At 31.9% G+C, this 16,536-nt stretch overlaps 1 protein-coding gene across 2 annotated transcripts in view; it reads right to left on the bottom strand.

The window, feature by feature from the left end:
• The window catches only part of LOC129233114 (protein FAM76A-like), a 46,471-nt gene that overhangs the window by 16,045 nt on the left and 13,890 nt on the right, over nt 1-16,536 (bottom strand). For both annotated transcript variants that reach the window (XM_054867173.1, XM_054867174.1), the window contains exons 4-8: nt 14,522-14,677; nt 6,882-7,069; nt 6,239-6,310; nt 3,327-3,456; nt 983-1,084 (exon numbers count right to left, since the gene is read on the bottom strand). In XM_054867173.1, the coding sequence (XP_054723148.1) occupies nt 983-1,084; nt 3,327-3,456; nt 6,239-6,310; nt 6,882-7,069; nt 14,522-14,677 (648 nt within the window). The remainder of the gene's footprint in view (nt 1-982; nt 1,085-3,326; nt 3,457-6,238; nt 6,311-6,881; nt 7,070-14,521; nt 14,678-16,536) is intronic.

The raw sequence follows: 16,536 nt of genomic DNA, 5'->3' as shown, positions 1-16,536 counted from the left end.
AAAAAATCCTGGATTGGCCCCTGCATATGCTTTGACTTCTTTAATTTTATTTTCTGATATACAACAAGCTCTTGATCCAAAGATTCTTTTTATCTTCATCATTGGTTATTTCATCAAAACAAAAAGTAAAAATTCATCCATATTCTTTGAACCTGCTAATTTCTCTAACTCAAATATAAGAGGGTCAAATCTCGGAAAGAACAGAAAGAGAGGACAAAACTTTTCACGACTACATTTTTGCACTGAAAGTACTTTGCAGAAGTTGTGAATAAGTTTTGAATATTTAATATATTTTTAAAAAAGGAATCACTAATGTCAAAAAGTCTTCTGGTCACAGAATTCTCATTTTCTTAATCCTTTTTTTAAAGAAAAAATTTTTTTTTTTTAGATATTCATGAAAAACAATAGATACTGTTACTATTTAGGTGGTTTATCAGAGTGGTGTTTTAAATATCAGAGAAACACTGAAATCACAATGTGTGATATATGTATGCTAACCATATAAGTCATATCTGCACTTTGTATCAAAATTGAGTTACGGTCACCGGGTGGTTCTTTGTCACACATTTCACCTAATTACAATGTTTTATGGTCATTTGAAAATGGGAAATATTTAAAAAAAATTCTGACAAAAAATTTGCATCTGGATCAAATGCATGGAGGCGCAAAACTTCAAGCGGCAGATAATCATTTTAAACTCGGCTGCAGAGTACGACTTTTGCACTTAACACTGCAGTATATATTTTCTGCCTATATAACTTCATTTAAACTCAAATAGTGGTATAATGTCTCAATCCACTAGGACTACACAGCCATTCAAAGTTGCTATCAGTGCTCAAAATTAAAACCAGAGCCGTGGAATGGCTCAAGACTATGACTCCCTGATGATGACAAATGATTAATAATCATCAAATATTGTTATTCAAGCTTGTATCATCTACACTCATCAATAGTACTTTAAACTTAAATAAGCAATAAATACCTGCAGATCTTCAACCGTATCACCATGTGTCTTTTCCATAGCTTGTATTTTCAAACGAAGTTCTCTTTCAATTACACCATGTTGCGCTTTTGCCTCACCAGCCTACAGAGGAGAATAGTATTTATTCAATTGTCAAATAACCAAAAAAAAAAAAAAAAAAAACCTGAACAAATTCATTTACTTAGAAATAAATGGTTGATTTGTAGCGTTAACTTTATTTATTAAAAATATATTTTTAGTCAAACCTCGCTATAACAAACCCTCAACTGACAGACTTGAGAAATCATTATAGGGTTAGATACATCCAATTTTCCAAAAAAAAAAGTCTGAATTCACTAAGATACGTTCTGTAATGAACATCTTAATTGCAAGATGATCATATTGTAATCAATAATGTATTGATCATATTGTACTCAGTGATGTATTGATCATATTGTACTCAATAACAAGCAAACTATAAAGAATTACCCTTTTTTTAAAAAAAAAATTCTACTCATGGAAGAAAAGTGTAATTTCCTTTTGTAAGCTTTTAGATTTTGCAAATTTTTTGTTAACTATAGCAAAAAAAAAAAAAAAATCCAAAACATGTTGGTCTATAGTTTGAGTTGCAAGAAAAAAAAATGTTGAAAACATTGACAGCTGAGCTGCTTTTGAGAAAATAACGAAGGTCAAGGACTAATATCTTTTGTTTCTTCATCAATACCAGAAGAAAAGTCTACAGTCAAGTTGTTCTTGTTAAAGGCATTTGAATTTAGAAAATACCAAAACTCATAAGACACTTTAACATGCCAAAGTCAAAAATTCTGTACAAAAAAGTGTTTGAATTAAACCCACTTTTTGTATCAGGTTTGTTTGCAAATGATAGGATGTTTTTCGCACATTTTCACCAGAAAAACTTGAAATTTTAGAAATTTTTGGGTTGCTATAGCCGATTTTCTAGTTTTCAGGGATCATTACAAGCCTTTGAAATTGCATTAATGACATAGAGTTTCAGTTTGAACCATTTAAAAGGTTCACTACAACCGCAGCATCGCTACATCCTAGGCTTGCTATAGTGGGTTCGATTGTATATGTATATTTTTAAGGCGCAGAGTGGATTTTACAAAAAGAGACACTTCCTGATGAAAAAAGGGCATTTTTTCTTGTGAGAAAAAGGCACCTTTCCTTACTTAACTGTCGCCCAGTCCATTTGTTACAACAGTGTACATAACATACTAAATAGAAAAATAACCAACAATTAGGTTGTGAAGAGATTACATCTAATAGGAAAATAATGTAATTTCAAGTGTTAATGTTTTTTAATGACTAAAGAATACAAATAAATTCAATGAAGTGCTAGCCACAAAGTGCATAAAATTGCACACAGGATTTTTGAGTTTACAATGCATAACTTCTTCCATACAAAGAAATAAAGTACACCAACACCATAAATCTAGTTTTGTCTCAAAGCTTCATTTTCTAACACTAAAAAGCAGTTTTGTGTAATTCCAAAATACATTTTAAGATTTTTAATGTAAATCTATACCAAACAAGGTTTGACTTCTTTCTTTTAGCATAATCAGCAGAATGATAAATATTTATCACAAAAATAATATTTTATCCTATTTGTTAGGAAAGTTTTAAATGTAAACATTACATTCTAAAATGTTTTAGCACTACGTAATAAAACTGACCATTTATAAACCAACTTTAAGAGGGCCATTGATCTTCACTGGGGATTGTAAATCGACTAGGACCAGTCTAGCTGGGCCCAGAGCCTGTTGCTGGTTGTCACTTTTGTATTTGTATTTATACATACATTACCAAAAAACTGTACACTATGTTTCAGTCAGTTAATTATAAATCATTAATAAACTCAGTATTTTCTAAGTTGAGTTTGTTTCTTTGATCTCAAAAAAATAAATATAATTTGCAAAAATACTCTTTCGCTATCAACTGTTTGTTTACATTAGCAGAGTCACTATTATATTTAGCTGCATTCACATTAACTGTAACCTTATCTCAATTCATGCTCCTTTGTTTTGTTGCATTTGAATGACTGATTTTCTAACAACGAATCTGAAGCTGACTATATTGCTCTAAAATCATCTCATTCAACTTAGTGAGAGCTATGTTTTAATTAGAGTCTTTTATAGCTTTTTATTTTCAAACAAAATATATTTCTCAATCATTTGTTTAGATGCTTAGTTACATAATTTCCTTTACAGATCCAAGTAACATTATGAAATATATTTAATTTGTATAATGAAAGCAATACATAAGGGAAGAAACAAAATTCTACCTCAAAACTGAAATAAGGTCTAATAATTCAATGAACCATAAATGAATAAATATTTCACAGCACCTGTTTCTCCCGGGCTAAAATCTGCTGATCTTTCAGTTGAAGCTGTCTTTGAAGGTTAGCAATTTGATCTTTTAGCTGATGCATTGCAACAACATGATCACTGGTACTGGTATCTAACAATGTGCTTTCACTGAAACAAAGAGAAGTAAATGAAATTCTAAAAATAAATAATAATAGATTAATTTTAAATTAAACATTATTATTATTTTTGCAGTTAATAGCGAAAATACTGCTTTTTTACCTTAGCATATACTGGTACAGTAAAATCTGTGTAAGGTTGACCACTTGCGGTACACTACTTTAGTGGTCAACTTGCAACAGGTAACACAGTAAAACCTGTGTAAGTTGACTACTAGTGTCACACTACTAAGTTTAGTGGTCAACTTATAGAGCAGAGGTTCCCAACCTGTGGGTCATGATCCCCAAGGGGGTCGCAATGTTACCCCTATAGTTAAAAATGTATCATTACATAGTTGAAAAATTCAAATACATTAGGTGGAAAATAAAATTTTAGAGTAGCATCAATTCTTGAATGCAATGTTGAATCCAGGAAAAGGGCTATAAGGTTCCCGAACCCCCGCCCCCCTCTCATGCCAGAGTACCTGATCTCCTAACATCCTCTAAGATTCTCCTAAGCTTTGGTTCAGGGACTTCAATCTCAAAACATTTTCGCAAAAGAGTTCTGATTTTCACGCACTCTAACATTGTCCAAAATCGTCTAAAACTTTGTTTTCGGAACTTCAATTTTGAATAATTTCTGTGATAGATTATCTACACTTCAACCCTTAACCAAAAAAATCTCCTCCAGTTGGATTTTTAAGACTTAATTTTGGAATATTCCTGAGAAAAACCTTGTACCTCATCCTGTCCTCTAACTTCATCAAAAATAGCCAAGAAATGGGTTTTTAGGTTTTTACTTTTGAAAAATATTCTATGGGAATGCCTGCTGTCCCACTTTACATTATTAAAGATAATAAAAAAAAAAATTTTAAGGGTTTAAATTTAAAAAATATTTCAGGTGAGGATCTCCAAATATTTACCCTTGTCATCAAAGAAAACCTACAATTCTGTGTTTCGGACTTAAATTTCGAAAAATGTACTTGGGAGGACCCGAAATCCTCTCTCCCCTCACATCATTAAAACTCTCTTTTTTTCTTGTGAGCTTCAATTCAAAAAAATTCCGGAGGGAGGGGAAGAGTCTCCGAACCCAAACCTTTCTCCTAAAGTTTACAAAGATGACCAATAATTGTGTTTTTGAACCTCAAATTCAAAATTTTTCCGGGGAAAGGTCGCCCGAACCCCTCCTCTTCCCTTAATTTTAAAAAAAGATGATCTACAACTGAGTTTATTTAGGATATCATTTTAATTTTCAAAAAATTAGAGTGCATCCCCAATCTATCTCCCCTCTCCATCGTTAAAAATAACTTCATTTTTAGGATATCAACCTCGCAAAATTTCAAAGGCACAGTCTCTGAGATAGAACCGTTCATAAAAGTCCCTGAACCTCTTTTAATCCGACCATCACCAGAGATCACGTAAACTGCAATTTTACAACTACAATTTTGAACAATTTCTGGGTGAGGATCATCGCAAATCATATTGCATATATAGTCGTGATTGCATCACACTCACGACTGTAGATTCATATTGTTAATTATTTTCGTCCACTTATATTATAATGCGATTTTCTTAATTTAGATGATCATACGACAGCAATAACAGCTCTCCCCCCCCCCCTTTTTCAAGCATAAATCTGGACTCTTTCTCTCTCTTGCTATATATACGTTTGATAAAAATCGACAGTCGTCTAAATACCCTCCTCCCAATGTTTTGACCTCACGACGGCCATGTTAAAGTAAATTATAATCATTTGCTTCAATTAAAGTTCGAGACACTGAGACTATTTAAGATTTTATGACCTCAGCTCCTCCGAAAACAAAATCCTGCATTCGAAATTGTAAGCAAAATTTTCAAAGTGCCGAAATGTACGTTTAACATTATCCAGAACATAATTTTTTTATTTCTGCAATTATTGTAGAAAAAAAAAACATTAAGCATAAATAAAATACTTCAAGCACCTTGAGTCATTATGCAAAATATGATATGTGAGCATACGCAAATTACACTCACAAACACAAACTATATATGAGGAACACAGGGGGTCGCAACGTGAAAAAGGTTGGTAACCACTGTTAGAGAATAATTTATATAATATGGGACTAATTCTATACACGGAAAAAACAATCTCCTTTGACAGGTGGTCAAATGGAATTGCTACCATGAAACCATTCTTTGACAAAAATCATATTACTTCTAAATAGCCATATATTTTTAACACAATTTTAAATTTTAAAGTATTACTCACTTATTTTTGCTTTTTATTAGTCTTTGAGGTCTTTAGTTGAATTGGACTACCGCGCCAGGTGCTGCGAGAAGACGCAAAGTCCAGGGAACTTCTACTGACAGTTAGTTAAAGATAAGAAATGGGTAAAACCAAGTTTTTGAACGCAGGGAGAAAAGGATTCGTGTTTGTATTTTTTTGCAGATGAGTATGTGTTACCTGCCAAGGGCTTTGAGCTGGCCAGTAAATTATTATGTTTTAGATTTGAGAATATTTTTAATGTTTAGTTTTACTTTGCCATTTTATAGTGGAATGTTATAAGTTGTTAAGTCAGCATGCCAGCTCTTCTTTATTGTCTCTGGTTTAGTTTTCCCCCATGTTTCAGCAAACCAATACATTATATTTTGAATTGAAAATAAATTATTTAAGCTACCTCAGATTAACAGGACTTAAATCAGTGAGATATTACTGTATTTCGTATTTCCATTCAGCACCAAAAGAATATGATAACTTAACTGAATCTGATCAATGAGAAACATTTTTAAATATTTGAAACAAGGAAGAATTATACCTTGATGGCAAATTTCCATTTGTTGACTTGGATAATTCTGTACGTGGTTTCTTACTTGGAGAATGCTCCTTCCTTCAACATAAAAAAAAAAGTCTATCAAAACATATCAATGCTTCTGAACATATTGTGACACTGAATTAGATATTCTAAAAATTTTAGCAGCATTAACATATTAGCCATCTTAGGCACAAGAAGAGCCAACAAGGGTCAAAAAATTAGCTGAGGTAGTCTTTGTTGGTCAGATTGGAAAATCATAGAAATGTAACTCAAACTTCTGATGTGGGATGTAAATGTTGCTTTTGGTGTAAGCTACTTGAATCTGGCAAAAAAGATAGGCATTAATTTATCCAATAAAAAGTGAGAAATTGATTTATTTCACAAAAAAAAATTATATGGATTATAAAAACTAAACAAATTGAAAAGCAGCAAAATTCAAGACAGGTAAACCAGCAAGGTATATTTAATGCAGTTTTACATTAGCAGATTTTTTTTTAAATGAGATAAAATCAAAATACATTATGTATCGAGGAATTAACGCAATTCTATTTTTGACCTTTTTGGACAGTTTCAAAACCAATCAGCATGTGTGCCAGCTAAAAAATAATAGCAACAATAAATCAAACAAAAAGTCTAACTACGTTACTTTATTTTACTGCTATGGCTAGATGGACGTTTGTGACTCTGCACTGAAGAGGATGTTGATGATCTATGATCTCTAGATGATTTATTTAGCGACTGATGACGAGAGTGTGAAGAACTGCTCTGCTTTGTTTTTGCCAGGGCTCTTTTGTAAGACAAAGTGCACAGCCAGCAAAGCAACTTTCCATCAACCTGACAAAAGTAAAAATGCATTCAAATAAAATCAGGCTCATTAAAACACATTTTGCAAAAAATTGCATCTTCTTAGAGGGTACAAGGACCTTTTGCTTTCAGATCTTAGTTTCAACTAAGTGAATAATTTCTAAATAGCAAAAAAGCACAACTGCTTTTAAGAGTTTTAGAAAATTGCTAAAATTAAAACTTATTCTCATATACAAAAATTTAATTAATTTTTATTTTACGTGAGAATGCTGCGGCACATAAAAGTTAAAATAAATTAATTGCACCCATACACACATGTATATAAGGGAGAGCTGTAGCAGGGACACTGCTAATTTCTAAGAATCTATTTTTAGCGGCCACGTTCTTGTAATCTCTAATAGTAACCTTCACCACTAAATGGTGCCATAATAAAAATCAGCATCAAATGAGTAAAATTGACAATTTTGTAAGAGAAAGAAAATGTCATGACTCCAAAGTAAATATTTTCTTAATTTTTATTTTATTGTTTGTCTTTGTAAAACTAATTAACTGAATTTTATTTTGTTATCTAAGAGAAGTACTTTAAATATTTTGGTTATGAGAAAATGATGATAGTGCATCTAGATTGACCACCATTTTGGTTTTCCTTAAACCACACATTGATTGTACCTTGGGACAGCCAAACATATTGTATATTGTACCTTAGAATATGTTCCAAGGTACAACATATGCATGGTTCTTAATAATTAAGATATGTTTAGAAACATGGAACAATATTCTAATCTTATGTAGTCTTTTAAACACATTCAATGTTAGATAATAATTGATAATTATTTATTCATAATTCATTATTCATTATTCATGGTTTAATTCATCATGAAAAATAAACACTTTTTTTTTGGTGCAAAATAAGTATATGGCCAGGGGTCTGGCCAGAGGATATTTGGGTCCGTTAACGGACCCTTCACAAAAAATCCGATCAACCAAAACGGACCTTTCACAAAATCCTGATCAAACAAAACGGACCCTTTACAAAATTCTGATAAACAAGATCGGATCTTTCACAAATTGTTTATTGAAAGAGCAGAAAAATAACGCATATTTCTGTGTATAAACCGAGAATTTTTGGAACCTTTTTTTAAGTCAAATTAGAGGGATCAGCTTATACAAAATCGGCTAATTTTGAAAAAGAAAAAAAATCGGCACTTTTGGGATGCTCCTGCAAGGGATAAATAATTGCTACTGCCTAATAAATACAATGGTTGTTTGTTTTATCACATCTAATTAGCAGCAGTGTTGTTGTAAACTTTTCTGAAAAGGCATTCTCCCCCGCTCATGATTTAATAAACAATAATAATATATATCTGCGAAATGAACTTAGAACTGGAATGGGATAGGGGAAAGGGAGGATATGGGGAGATATGGGTGGGGAAAAAATATGATCGCTTCAGATAGGGTTACCAACTTCAAAATTATCACCACTTAGCATCTGGCATTGAACTTTATAATGACTTGATTAGAAAATATTCTCATCATTTTACCAGTTTGTCAATATTTGCGTTTTTATGGCGCGGTGCGATGTTTAATTGTTATTTTGTGAGAAAATTATATGGGTTTTGATTTTTCGATGCTAACAAGTATGATTAACTTTAAATAAACTCTTTTAACTACCGTTTTTTTTTCTTTAGATGTCTACATTTTGAAAAATGCAATCTTTTAACATCCGAGATGAGAATCATATTTTGTTCTTTTTTCAAGCTAGCTTCGCTTTATTAGGATGCAAATAAATGAAAAGTCTCTTTATTTCTGTTAGAACTCTCTTTTCAAGTTTTTAAAGCAAAATTCCATTTTCTGTTATGAGTCAAAAATTAAATTGCTGAATAGATGGTTTATTTTATTTTATTTAATTTATTTATTTATTTATTTATTTTTTTTTTGTGTCAACTGTGTCCACAAATATTAATGAAATGTTTATCATAGGACTCTAAAGTGCAATTTTAAAATAATTTTATCAAAAATATTTCCTTTACAAGCGGTTTTTATACTTTTGGTGCCTTCACTTTGAGAATTGCGATCTCTTTGCATCTGCTATGGGAATCCGATTTTTCGAATTTTTGATGATTATTACGCTTTGTTAAGAGGTAAACAATTAAAATATCTTTTTATTTTTGTTAAAATCACGAAATTTATAAGTTTTAAATGAAATTCTGTTATTTTTAAGAGTGTCTTGAGTCAAAAAGTTAAATGTTGATCCCTATTCTGAATTTTATTTTATTTATTTTTTTTTTGTTACAATTATTTTAAATACTGCAAAGAAATATTTCTAGTATAATTTAACATAATGTAGAATGGTAGATAAATATTGATACTTGAGAGAGCGATGCTCCCCCCCCCCCCCCGCCAAATATCAGAAAAACACCTCAGAATGATTTTCTCAACATAGAAGAGGAAAACACTCAACTTTAAGTTTAATTGATGCAGTTTGTGCCATCTCTAAATTCTAAAATTTTGTTTTAACAATTTTTTTTTTTTTTTTTTTTTTTTTTTTTTTTTTTTTTGCAAATTTATTTGATTTTTCTCAAAATTAATTCATTTTTCACAAAATTATTTGATTTTTCACAAAAAACGGACCCTGTGAAAAATCCTGGACAGACCCCTGATGACTGTTTCCTGAATCACAAAGACTTGGCCATTACTACAGGAAGTGTCCCAAGGTACAATAGGATGTTGTACCTTGGGAAGCTCTCTTACTTTAAATGTCCGGCAATCTTGGAGCAACATATGGACCAAATTTTGTTTGATTCTGCCAGTTAACTCCTGGGTAATAGCAGGCATGCATAACTCAAGAAATGTCCTATTGCTCCACCCCCCTTGGAAGAATTCACGCCAAAAACCAATGGGCACATATGTGTACCAAATCTTGTTCAATTTCATGCAGTAATTTTTGCTGTAGAGCGGCCACAAAAAACTGGTCACACACATACGTTAAACACACACACACAGACACACAGACACATTTTCCAAAAATGGTCGAAATGAACTCGGCACACCTTAAAACGTTCAAATCCGTCAAAATTCGAAATTCGAAAATTTGCACGAATCCAATACTTTCTTCTATATATTAGATATAGAAGAAAGTAAAAATTGGTGAATCCAAAATTCAACATTTCCTACTTTTGACATGGTTGGGCTTTTACTCTAATTAACAGTCAGAGAATACAAAATTATATCAGAATGCATCAGTATTTTATTTCTTTAGGGCAAAAAGGTTGAAGTATAATCAGGAAAATGTGCTGATTTTTAAGTGTTCTTCAGGAAACAAATTCAAAATAGAGTGAAATCGACTAAACCTTTTCACAATTTTTCAAAATTGAATTACCGAAATGCAGTTACAGTCGGATCCCGCTACAACGCGATCCGACTTACGCAAAATGGCTATAACGCGAATTTTTCATGAGTAATGATTTTTTTAATGCGGACACAAATTACTCGCATGCAACATCTAATTTTTCGGAAAAGAGCGGCGGAGAATTAGAATGGGCTTCTTTGACACTAAATATTGGTTTTGTGAATGGTCTTTCATCCTTTTAGCATCTCTGAAAGCGGAAGTTCACCCACTGTATTAGTCTATAAACAACGCTTTGCTTTAGTTTATACAAATAACCGCTAATTCTTAACTTTTTTTCTTTTCATTTTACATATGAACGTTGATAAAATATATTCTGATCGCGCTGCATAAACCTTCTTCATTTTTTAAATTATAAATATATTTACTATATCTATACTGTTAAGTGCTATAATAATGCTGTAGTGTACATACTGTAAGTACCCCATAATGCTTTATTTTAAGTTTCTCTCCCCCATTAATCATAGATTTTGTGCTAAATTACAGAATTTTATGTCAAATAATAACGCTTTTTCTAAAATACAGAAAAAGTCAGTTCTTTGTAAAAGATACTGCAATATATAGTTAATAAATGGTTTGAAACAATATGAAGGGCGTTTACAAACGTCTGAAACAATTGGGTATGCTTATAAAAAATTACTAAACATACCTTGTTCCACAACGCGAAATTCCGACTTATGCGAGGTGTCTTGGAACGCATCCCTCGCGTAAGTCGAGACTCGACTGTACCGACAAACTTTGATGATATTACTAGAAGGGGGCCCTAGGGTTTCTCCCCAAAGAACCTTTTTAAATAGAAGTCCTAAAAAACAAAGTTTTTAAGCGATATTCAATGATACTAGTGGGACGGGTTCAAAGTTCTCCCCTTCATTTTTTCCGGAATTTTTGTTTTTTCATTTACATAATTCATCCCGGAGCTTCAGCTCACTCTATTTAAAGAAGACTGCATGCTAAGGGCCTCAACCAATTGCCGTTTAAAAAATCCAATTTTTTGAGGATTTGGAAGATATTATAGAGGGGGGTTTGAGGCCCTTGTCCAGATGTTTTCTGAAATTGAAGTCTTAAAACACAACTGTAGACCATATTTGGTAACGTCAGGGGCTAAGAAATTTCCAAAATTGTAGTTCCAAAAAGAAAATCTTAAACGATTTTTGATGTTGTTAGAAGGCGAGGTGTTTGGTAGTTCTCTCCTGACAATTTTGCAAAACTGAAGCTCTGGAAATGAGATTTGAGACACCCTTTAATGGTTTTGGCTGGGAGAGTGGGCTTTCAAAACGTACCCTGTAAGAAAATTCTGAAACATCATAGATTTGTTTTGAGTAACATTTCAGGAATTCACAGATTTCTGTCAATTTCCTGTGAAAAAAAAGTTTAAAGTTTGTACTAAAACTTCAATTGGGTTTGACTAGGCCAACACGAACACTATTTCATCTGTTAGACAGAGGTATTCAACCCCAATGGCACAAAGTTTTGTAGCTGTCTGCGACAAGCTTTTAGAACTTCATAATCTGTCGGCAAAATTTCAAGCGTGGTTTCAATTTAAAAAAAAGCATAAAAGTCTTTTTTTTAAATAACTATTTTTAAAATAAGGCAGGAGGTGCCTCCCCCCCAAGAGAATGGTGCACCTCCCTAAATTCTTTGAGGCACTCCCCTCTCAAGAACGAACCCCCCCCCCCCAAACTGAGACCAAAATCTTTCTTAAATAACCTCCTACTAAAAGTTCAATGATGCAATCTGATACCCCCCCCCCACACCCCTGTCCTTGGTGGGCACCTGACATTGGCAAACATGCGTTGGTTATTGAACAGGGGTCTGTCCAGAATTTTTCACAGGGTCCATTTTGTTTCCGAAAAATCAATTCATTTTATGAAAAATTAAATAATTTTGCATGGGGGGAGGAGGGATTGTAAAACGAAATTTCAAAGTGGGTGTTTTTGTGATATTTTTTTCTTTTTTCCGTTAATAATATTAATTTCTTGTTAAATAATTGAGACAAAAAAATAAAATTCAAGCAGTGGTTGAGCATTTAACTCTTTGAAACACTTAAAAATCTCAGAATTTCGTTTAAAACTTCTAATTTTAGTGATTTCAATAAAAATAAAAGGACAATTTATTTGTTTACCTCTTAACAAAGCGTACTAAACATCCAAATTTCGAGAAATTCGGTTTTCAAAGGGGATGCAAAGAGATCGCAATTCTCAAAGTGAAGGCTCCAAAAATATAAAAATGGCTCATAAAAGAATTTTTTAAAAATTATTTTAGAATTGCATTTTAGAAGCCTATGATAAACTGATCATTAATACCTATCGACACAGTTGCAGCAAAACTAAAATTAAACTGCCTATCCAACAACATTCAGGTTTTTGAACTCATAAACAAAAACGGAATTTTGTTTTAAAATCTTGAAATGATGGTTTTAATACTTTTCATTTATTTGCCTCCATATAAAGCGAACTTAGCTTGCAAAAAAAGAGCAAAAGTTTGATTCTAATTCAATCAGATTGCATTTTTCAAAATGAAAGCATTAAAAGTATAACAAAACAGTAAATAAAAAAGTGTATTAAAGTAAAATAATTTTAGAATTACTGTGTGACAGGTCTGCATGATGAATTTTATCAATATCACTAACATATTCACCGAAAATTCGGAGTGATGAAAAAAAAGGATGAGTTAAAGGTTTAACATCAGACACTAAATGGTGATAATTTTAAAAGCTGGTAACCCTATTCAAAGCGATCGCATTTCAATGCACTGATAAATGCTTTTTTTTTTTTTTTAAGTCATTAGCGGGAAGAAAAAGTTCTTACACTGCATTTTTAGAGAACTTTATTACAACACCATTTACACTGCATTTTTGGAGAACTTGATTAAAACACCACTGCTAACGATGTAAAACAAAAAAACAAGCAAAATTATTCACTTTGTTATTTATCACTTGTATCACAGAAAAGGGCCGATTATACACAGAAATATGCGTTATTTTGATTTAAGATTTGCTTTTTCAGTAGACAATTTGAAAAGGATCGTTTTGTTTTGGTTTATAAGTGCAGCAGGCAGGCTGGCAGTTGAACAAGAACAATCAGAGCATGCAAATATCCGGCAGTTGCGGACAACTTTTTTTTTCTCTGCGGACAACCCCTTATTTTTTGCGGATTTTTTTTTTTTTTTTTTAGCGCAGAAAGAACTGTCCGCGCTATAGGGTTTCGTTGTCTGCGACATCGTCGGCGTGTTGCGCCATTTCTGTCACACAGGGTATTCAATCTTTTACACTATGAGGAACTCTGAGTTTATAGTATTCTTGAAGAAACCTCCAGATCAAAAAGAAGAAAAAATTGGATATTTAAAGTTTAACCTACTCAAATTAAGCAAATCGCATCCTTTTTTTTAATCACTGTGCAAACATCTTAATGAAATAATGAATGGTAAGGTAGCTTTTTTTTTTACATATATTCCATGAAGAATAAACAAAAACATTTCAAATTACGACAAATAATTAAAAGTTTTTTTTTTAATTTATTGCCTGCAATTGTGCTTCATTTTAAAATACTTTTAACTTCAGGAATATGAGCTGAAATCTATAGCCTAATGTTGAAATCTAAAACCTAACAGACTGTTAATCCAGCATTCAATTCGGTTTTTTTTTTTTTTTGGTCTCTGCACACACAAAGAGAAAATTCCTTTGCTTCCATAGTTGAAACAAATAACATTAGACGTTTCACAGATATTTTGTCAACTTCAGGCTATTCCTTTTTAATTCCATTTTTGTCGCTGCATATGCTACATGCTAAGTGAGAGTGTAATCTACCAAAAATGAATCACAAGATAGCAAAAAGAGACTGTTTTGATTTAAAAGAGACACTGATATACACCTATTGCTCTTGATTTTGCTCATCCTAACAAAAAAAACAAAGTTTTTGTTATGAAAAGCCACATTTCATTATGTCTCATATGACTAAGGGTAAAACAGGTCTTTAATGTTTTTAGTTTTGTCATGTACAAAATATTTTGCTTTAGAATGTGAGGCATACTTCTTAAACTCCTTTATCAAATGAATGCAACAAAAGCTTTAGACTTACCTTTTTGCGGCTATCATCTTTCCTGTCAAATGCACAACGCTGCTTGCACTGCTCACAGGTGACAGGAGGACCATACCTCTTTTCAGAGTTTGTGCACCTCTGACACTTTGCACCAATGAAGGCTGCAATAATATTACAGTACTCACAGGCAGATGGCTGGAAATAAATCAGAAAATCATGCCAGACAGTCCTTTTGTCTTAGGTTCCCTTCATTTGTAATTACTAATCATGTAAGACTTACTGCATAGATTTACAAATTTGTGGGATACAAACATTGTTTGCAAGTTTTACAACAGTCATTTCATTTATAGGGGATGAATAATCAAAAACTTTGCCATATTTTTTTAGTATGGAGAAGAGGACTGGAACTCATTCAAATTACAGTCGGACCTCCATATATCGAAGTCGCAAATTGCCGGAAACAAATTCGATATATAGAAATTTCGATATATGGAAACGATCTTATTTCATCATAAAAATCTAACAAAAGATTAAAATTAAAGCTAATTTTCGTGTATGAAACCCTATTTATAATTTATACGAGTTTCGGATTACATGAAAATTAATAATTAAAAAAAAATTAACAGAAATTACACATTTTTGCTCCATCATACATCTTCATTCTTCGGCAATTCAACTTGATCCGCAACATTAGGGGATTTTTGTTTTGACAATGTAATCGGGAGAAAAGTAAAAAATTAATCTACTTAACTTGAATGATATTTACTGAAGCTAAAAAAGACTAGGAATGATAATCAACAGACAAAAGGGTTAGTTTGAAACTACAGTGCTACTGGTTACAACTAAGACTTGAAATAAACTTGAGGAAATTAAAGAACTCCAGAATGGAACAACGACCTATCTACACACCCCCTCAACCCCAGATTTCTTATGAGTTTCGTAGCAATCTTCAGTGAACATAATTTTCTCCCTTTAATTTTTCATGAGATAAACAGTCTAAAATGGAAAAAAAAATCTACGAATGTCTCGAATTTTTTTTCGACATATAAAGACTTTTTCGATACATAGAAACAATTTTTCTATGTAATGAACATAGAAGTTTGCTGGGATTTCGATACATAGAAAATTTCGATATGTGGAAGTTCGATATATGGAGGTTCGACTGTATATTGTGCTTTACATGTGCAAGAAAGAAAATATTTTTTTTTAACTAAACATTTGCTTTTTTTATATTTCAAATTAAAGCAAAATTTTCTAACTTCTTAATTTGGAGTAAAAAACCATTGAATGCTTTAAATTTTCATACAAATTGAAAGGTCTGATCCTTTTCATAAAATGAACTTTGTCCGATAACACTACGTAGCAAAAGAAACCTTTCAAAATGCTTCAGGCACTATTCTTACTGATTTTTATGTACAATGACCCCCTAAATCAAAACACGACCACCATTTGCCCCTGCAATGTTACTCACATGAAAAAGATTTTTCTTTCTTTTTTTTGTCAAAATAACATTTAATATTTCTAATTAAACAAAATATATTGAAACAAATATTGTAACTATAATTTATGACTAAAAACTGCATTATTTAGCTTTTCTGTTTTATGGGGGGGGGGCGGTTGTAGAAGAAAAGGTTATCATTTTTTAAATAAAAATTTTCAACTTTGTGTTGCAATTAATTGGTACATTTTCTTCAAAATGTATTTTTTCCAGTGGTGCACATAAGGGGAGGGCCTGAGCCCTTCCCATCGCCCTTGAGTTTTTTTGATTGACTATAATCCCATGAATGTAGTATGAAAAATAATTCCATGCAAAGGAAACAAAAATTTCAGATTTAATAAATGAAAAAATAAAATTTATTTTTGTTCTTTCTAACTGTATGTGAACTTAAATTGTTCTATAATTACGTATTTGTTATTAATAAATTAATTTTATTAATTAATGCTAAATAATTATTCTGTTTTGTTGACGACAATCAGTAAAATCAAAAGAATATGTTTCAGTTTGGATTTTTGTTAGAGTATGGCATAGGCAGCTGATGCACCAAAAAGTGGGG

Source organism: Uloborus diversus, unplaced genomic scaffold (genome assembly GCF_026930045.1).
Source record: "Uloborus diversus isolate 005 unplaced genomic scaffold, Udiv.v.3.1 scaffold_172, whole genome shotgun sequence".
Taxonomy (NCBI): domain Eukaryota; kingdom Metazoa; phylum Arthropoda; class Arachnida; order Araneae; family Uloboridae; genus Uloborus; species Uloborus diversus.
Note: the sequence above shows the minus strand (reverse complement) of the source record. Positions and strands in the feature narration are given on the sequence as shown.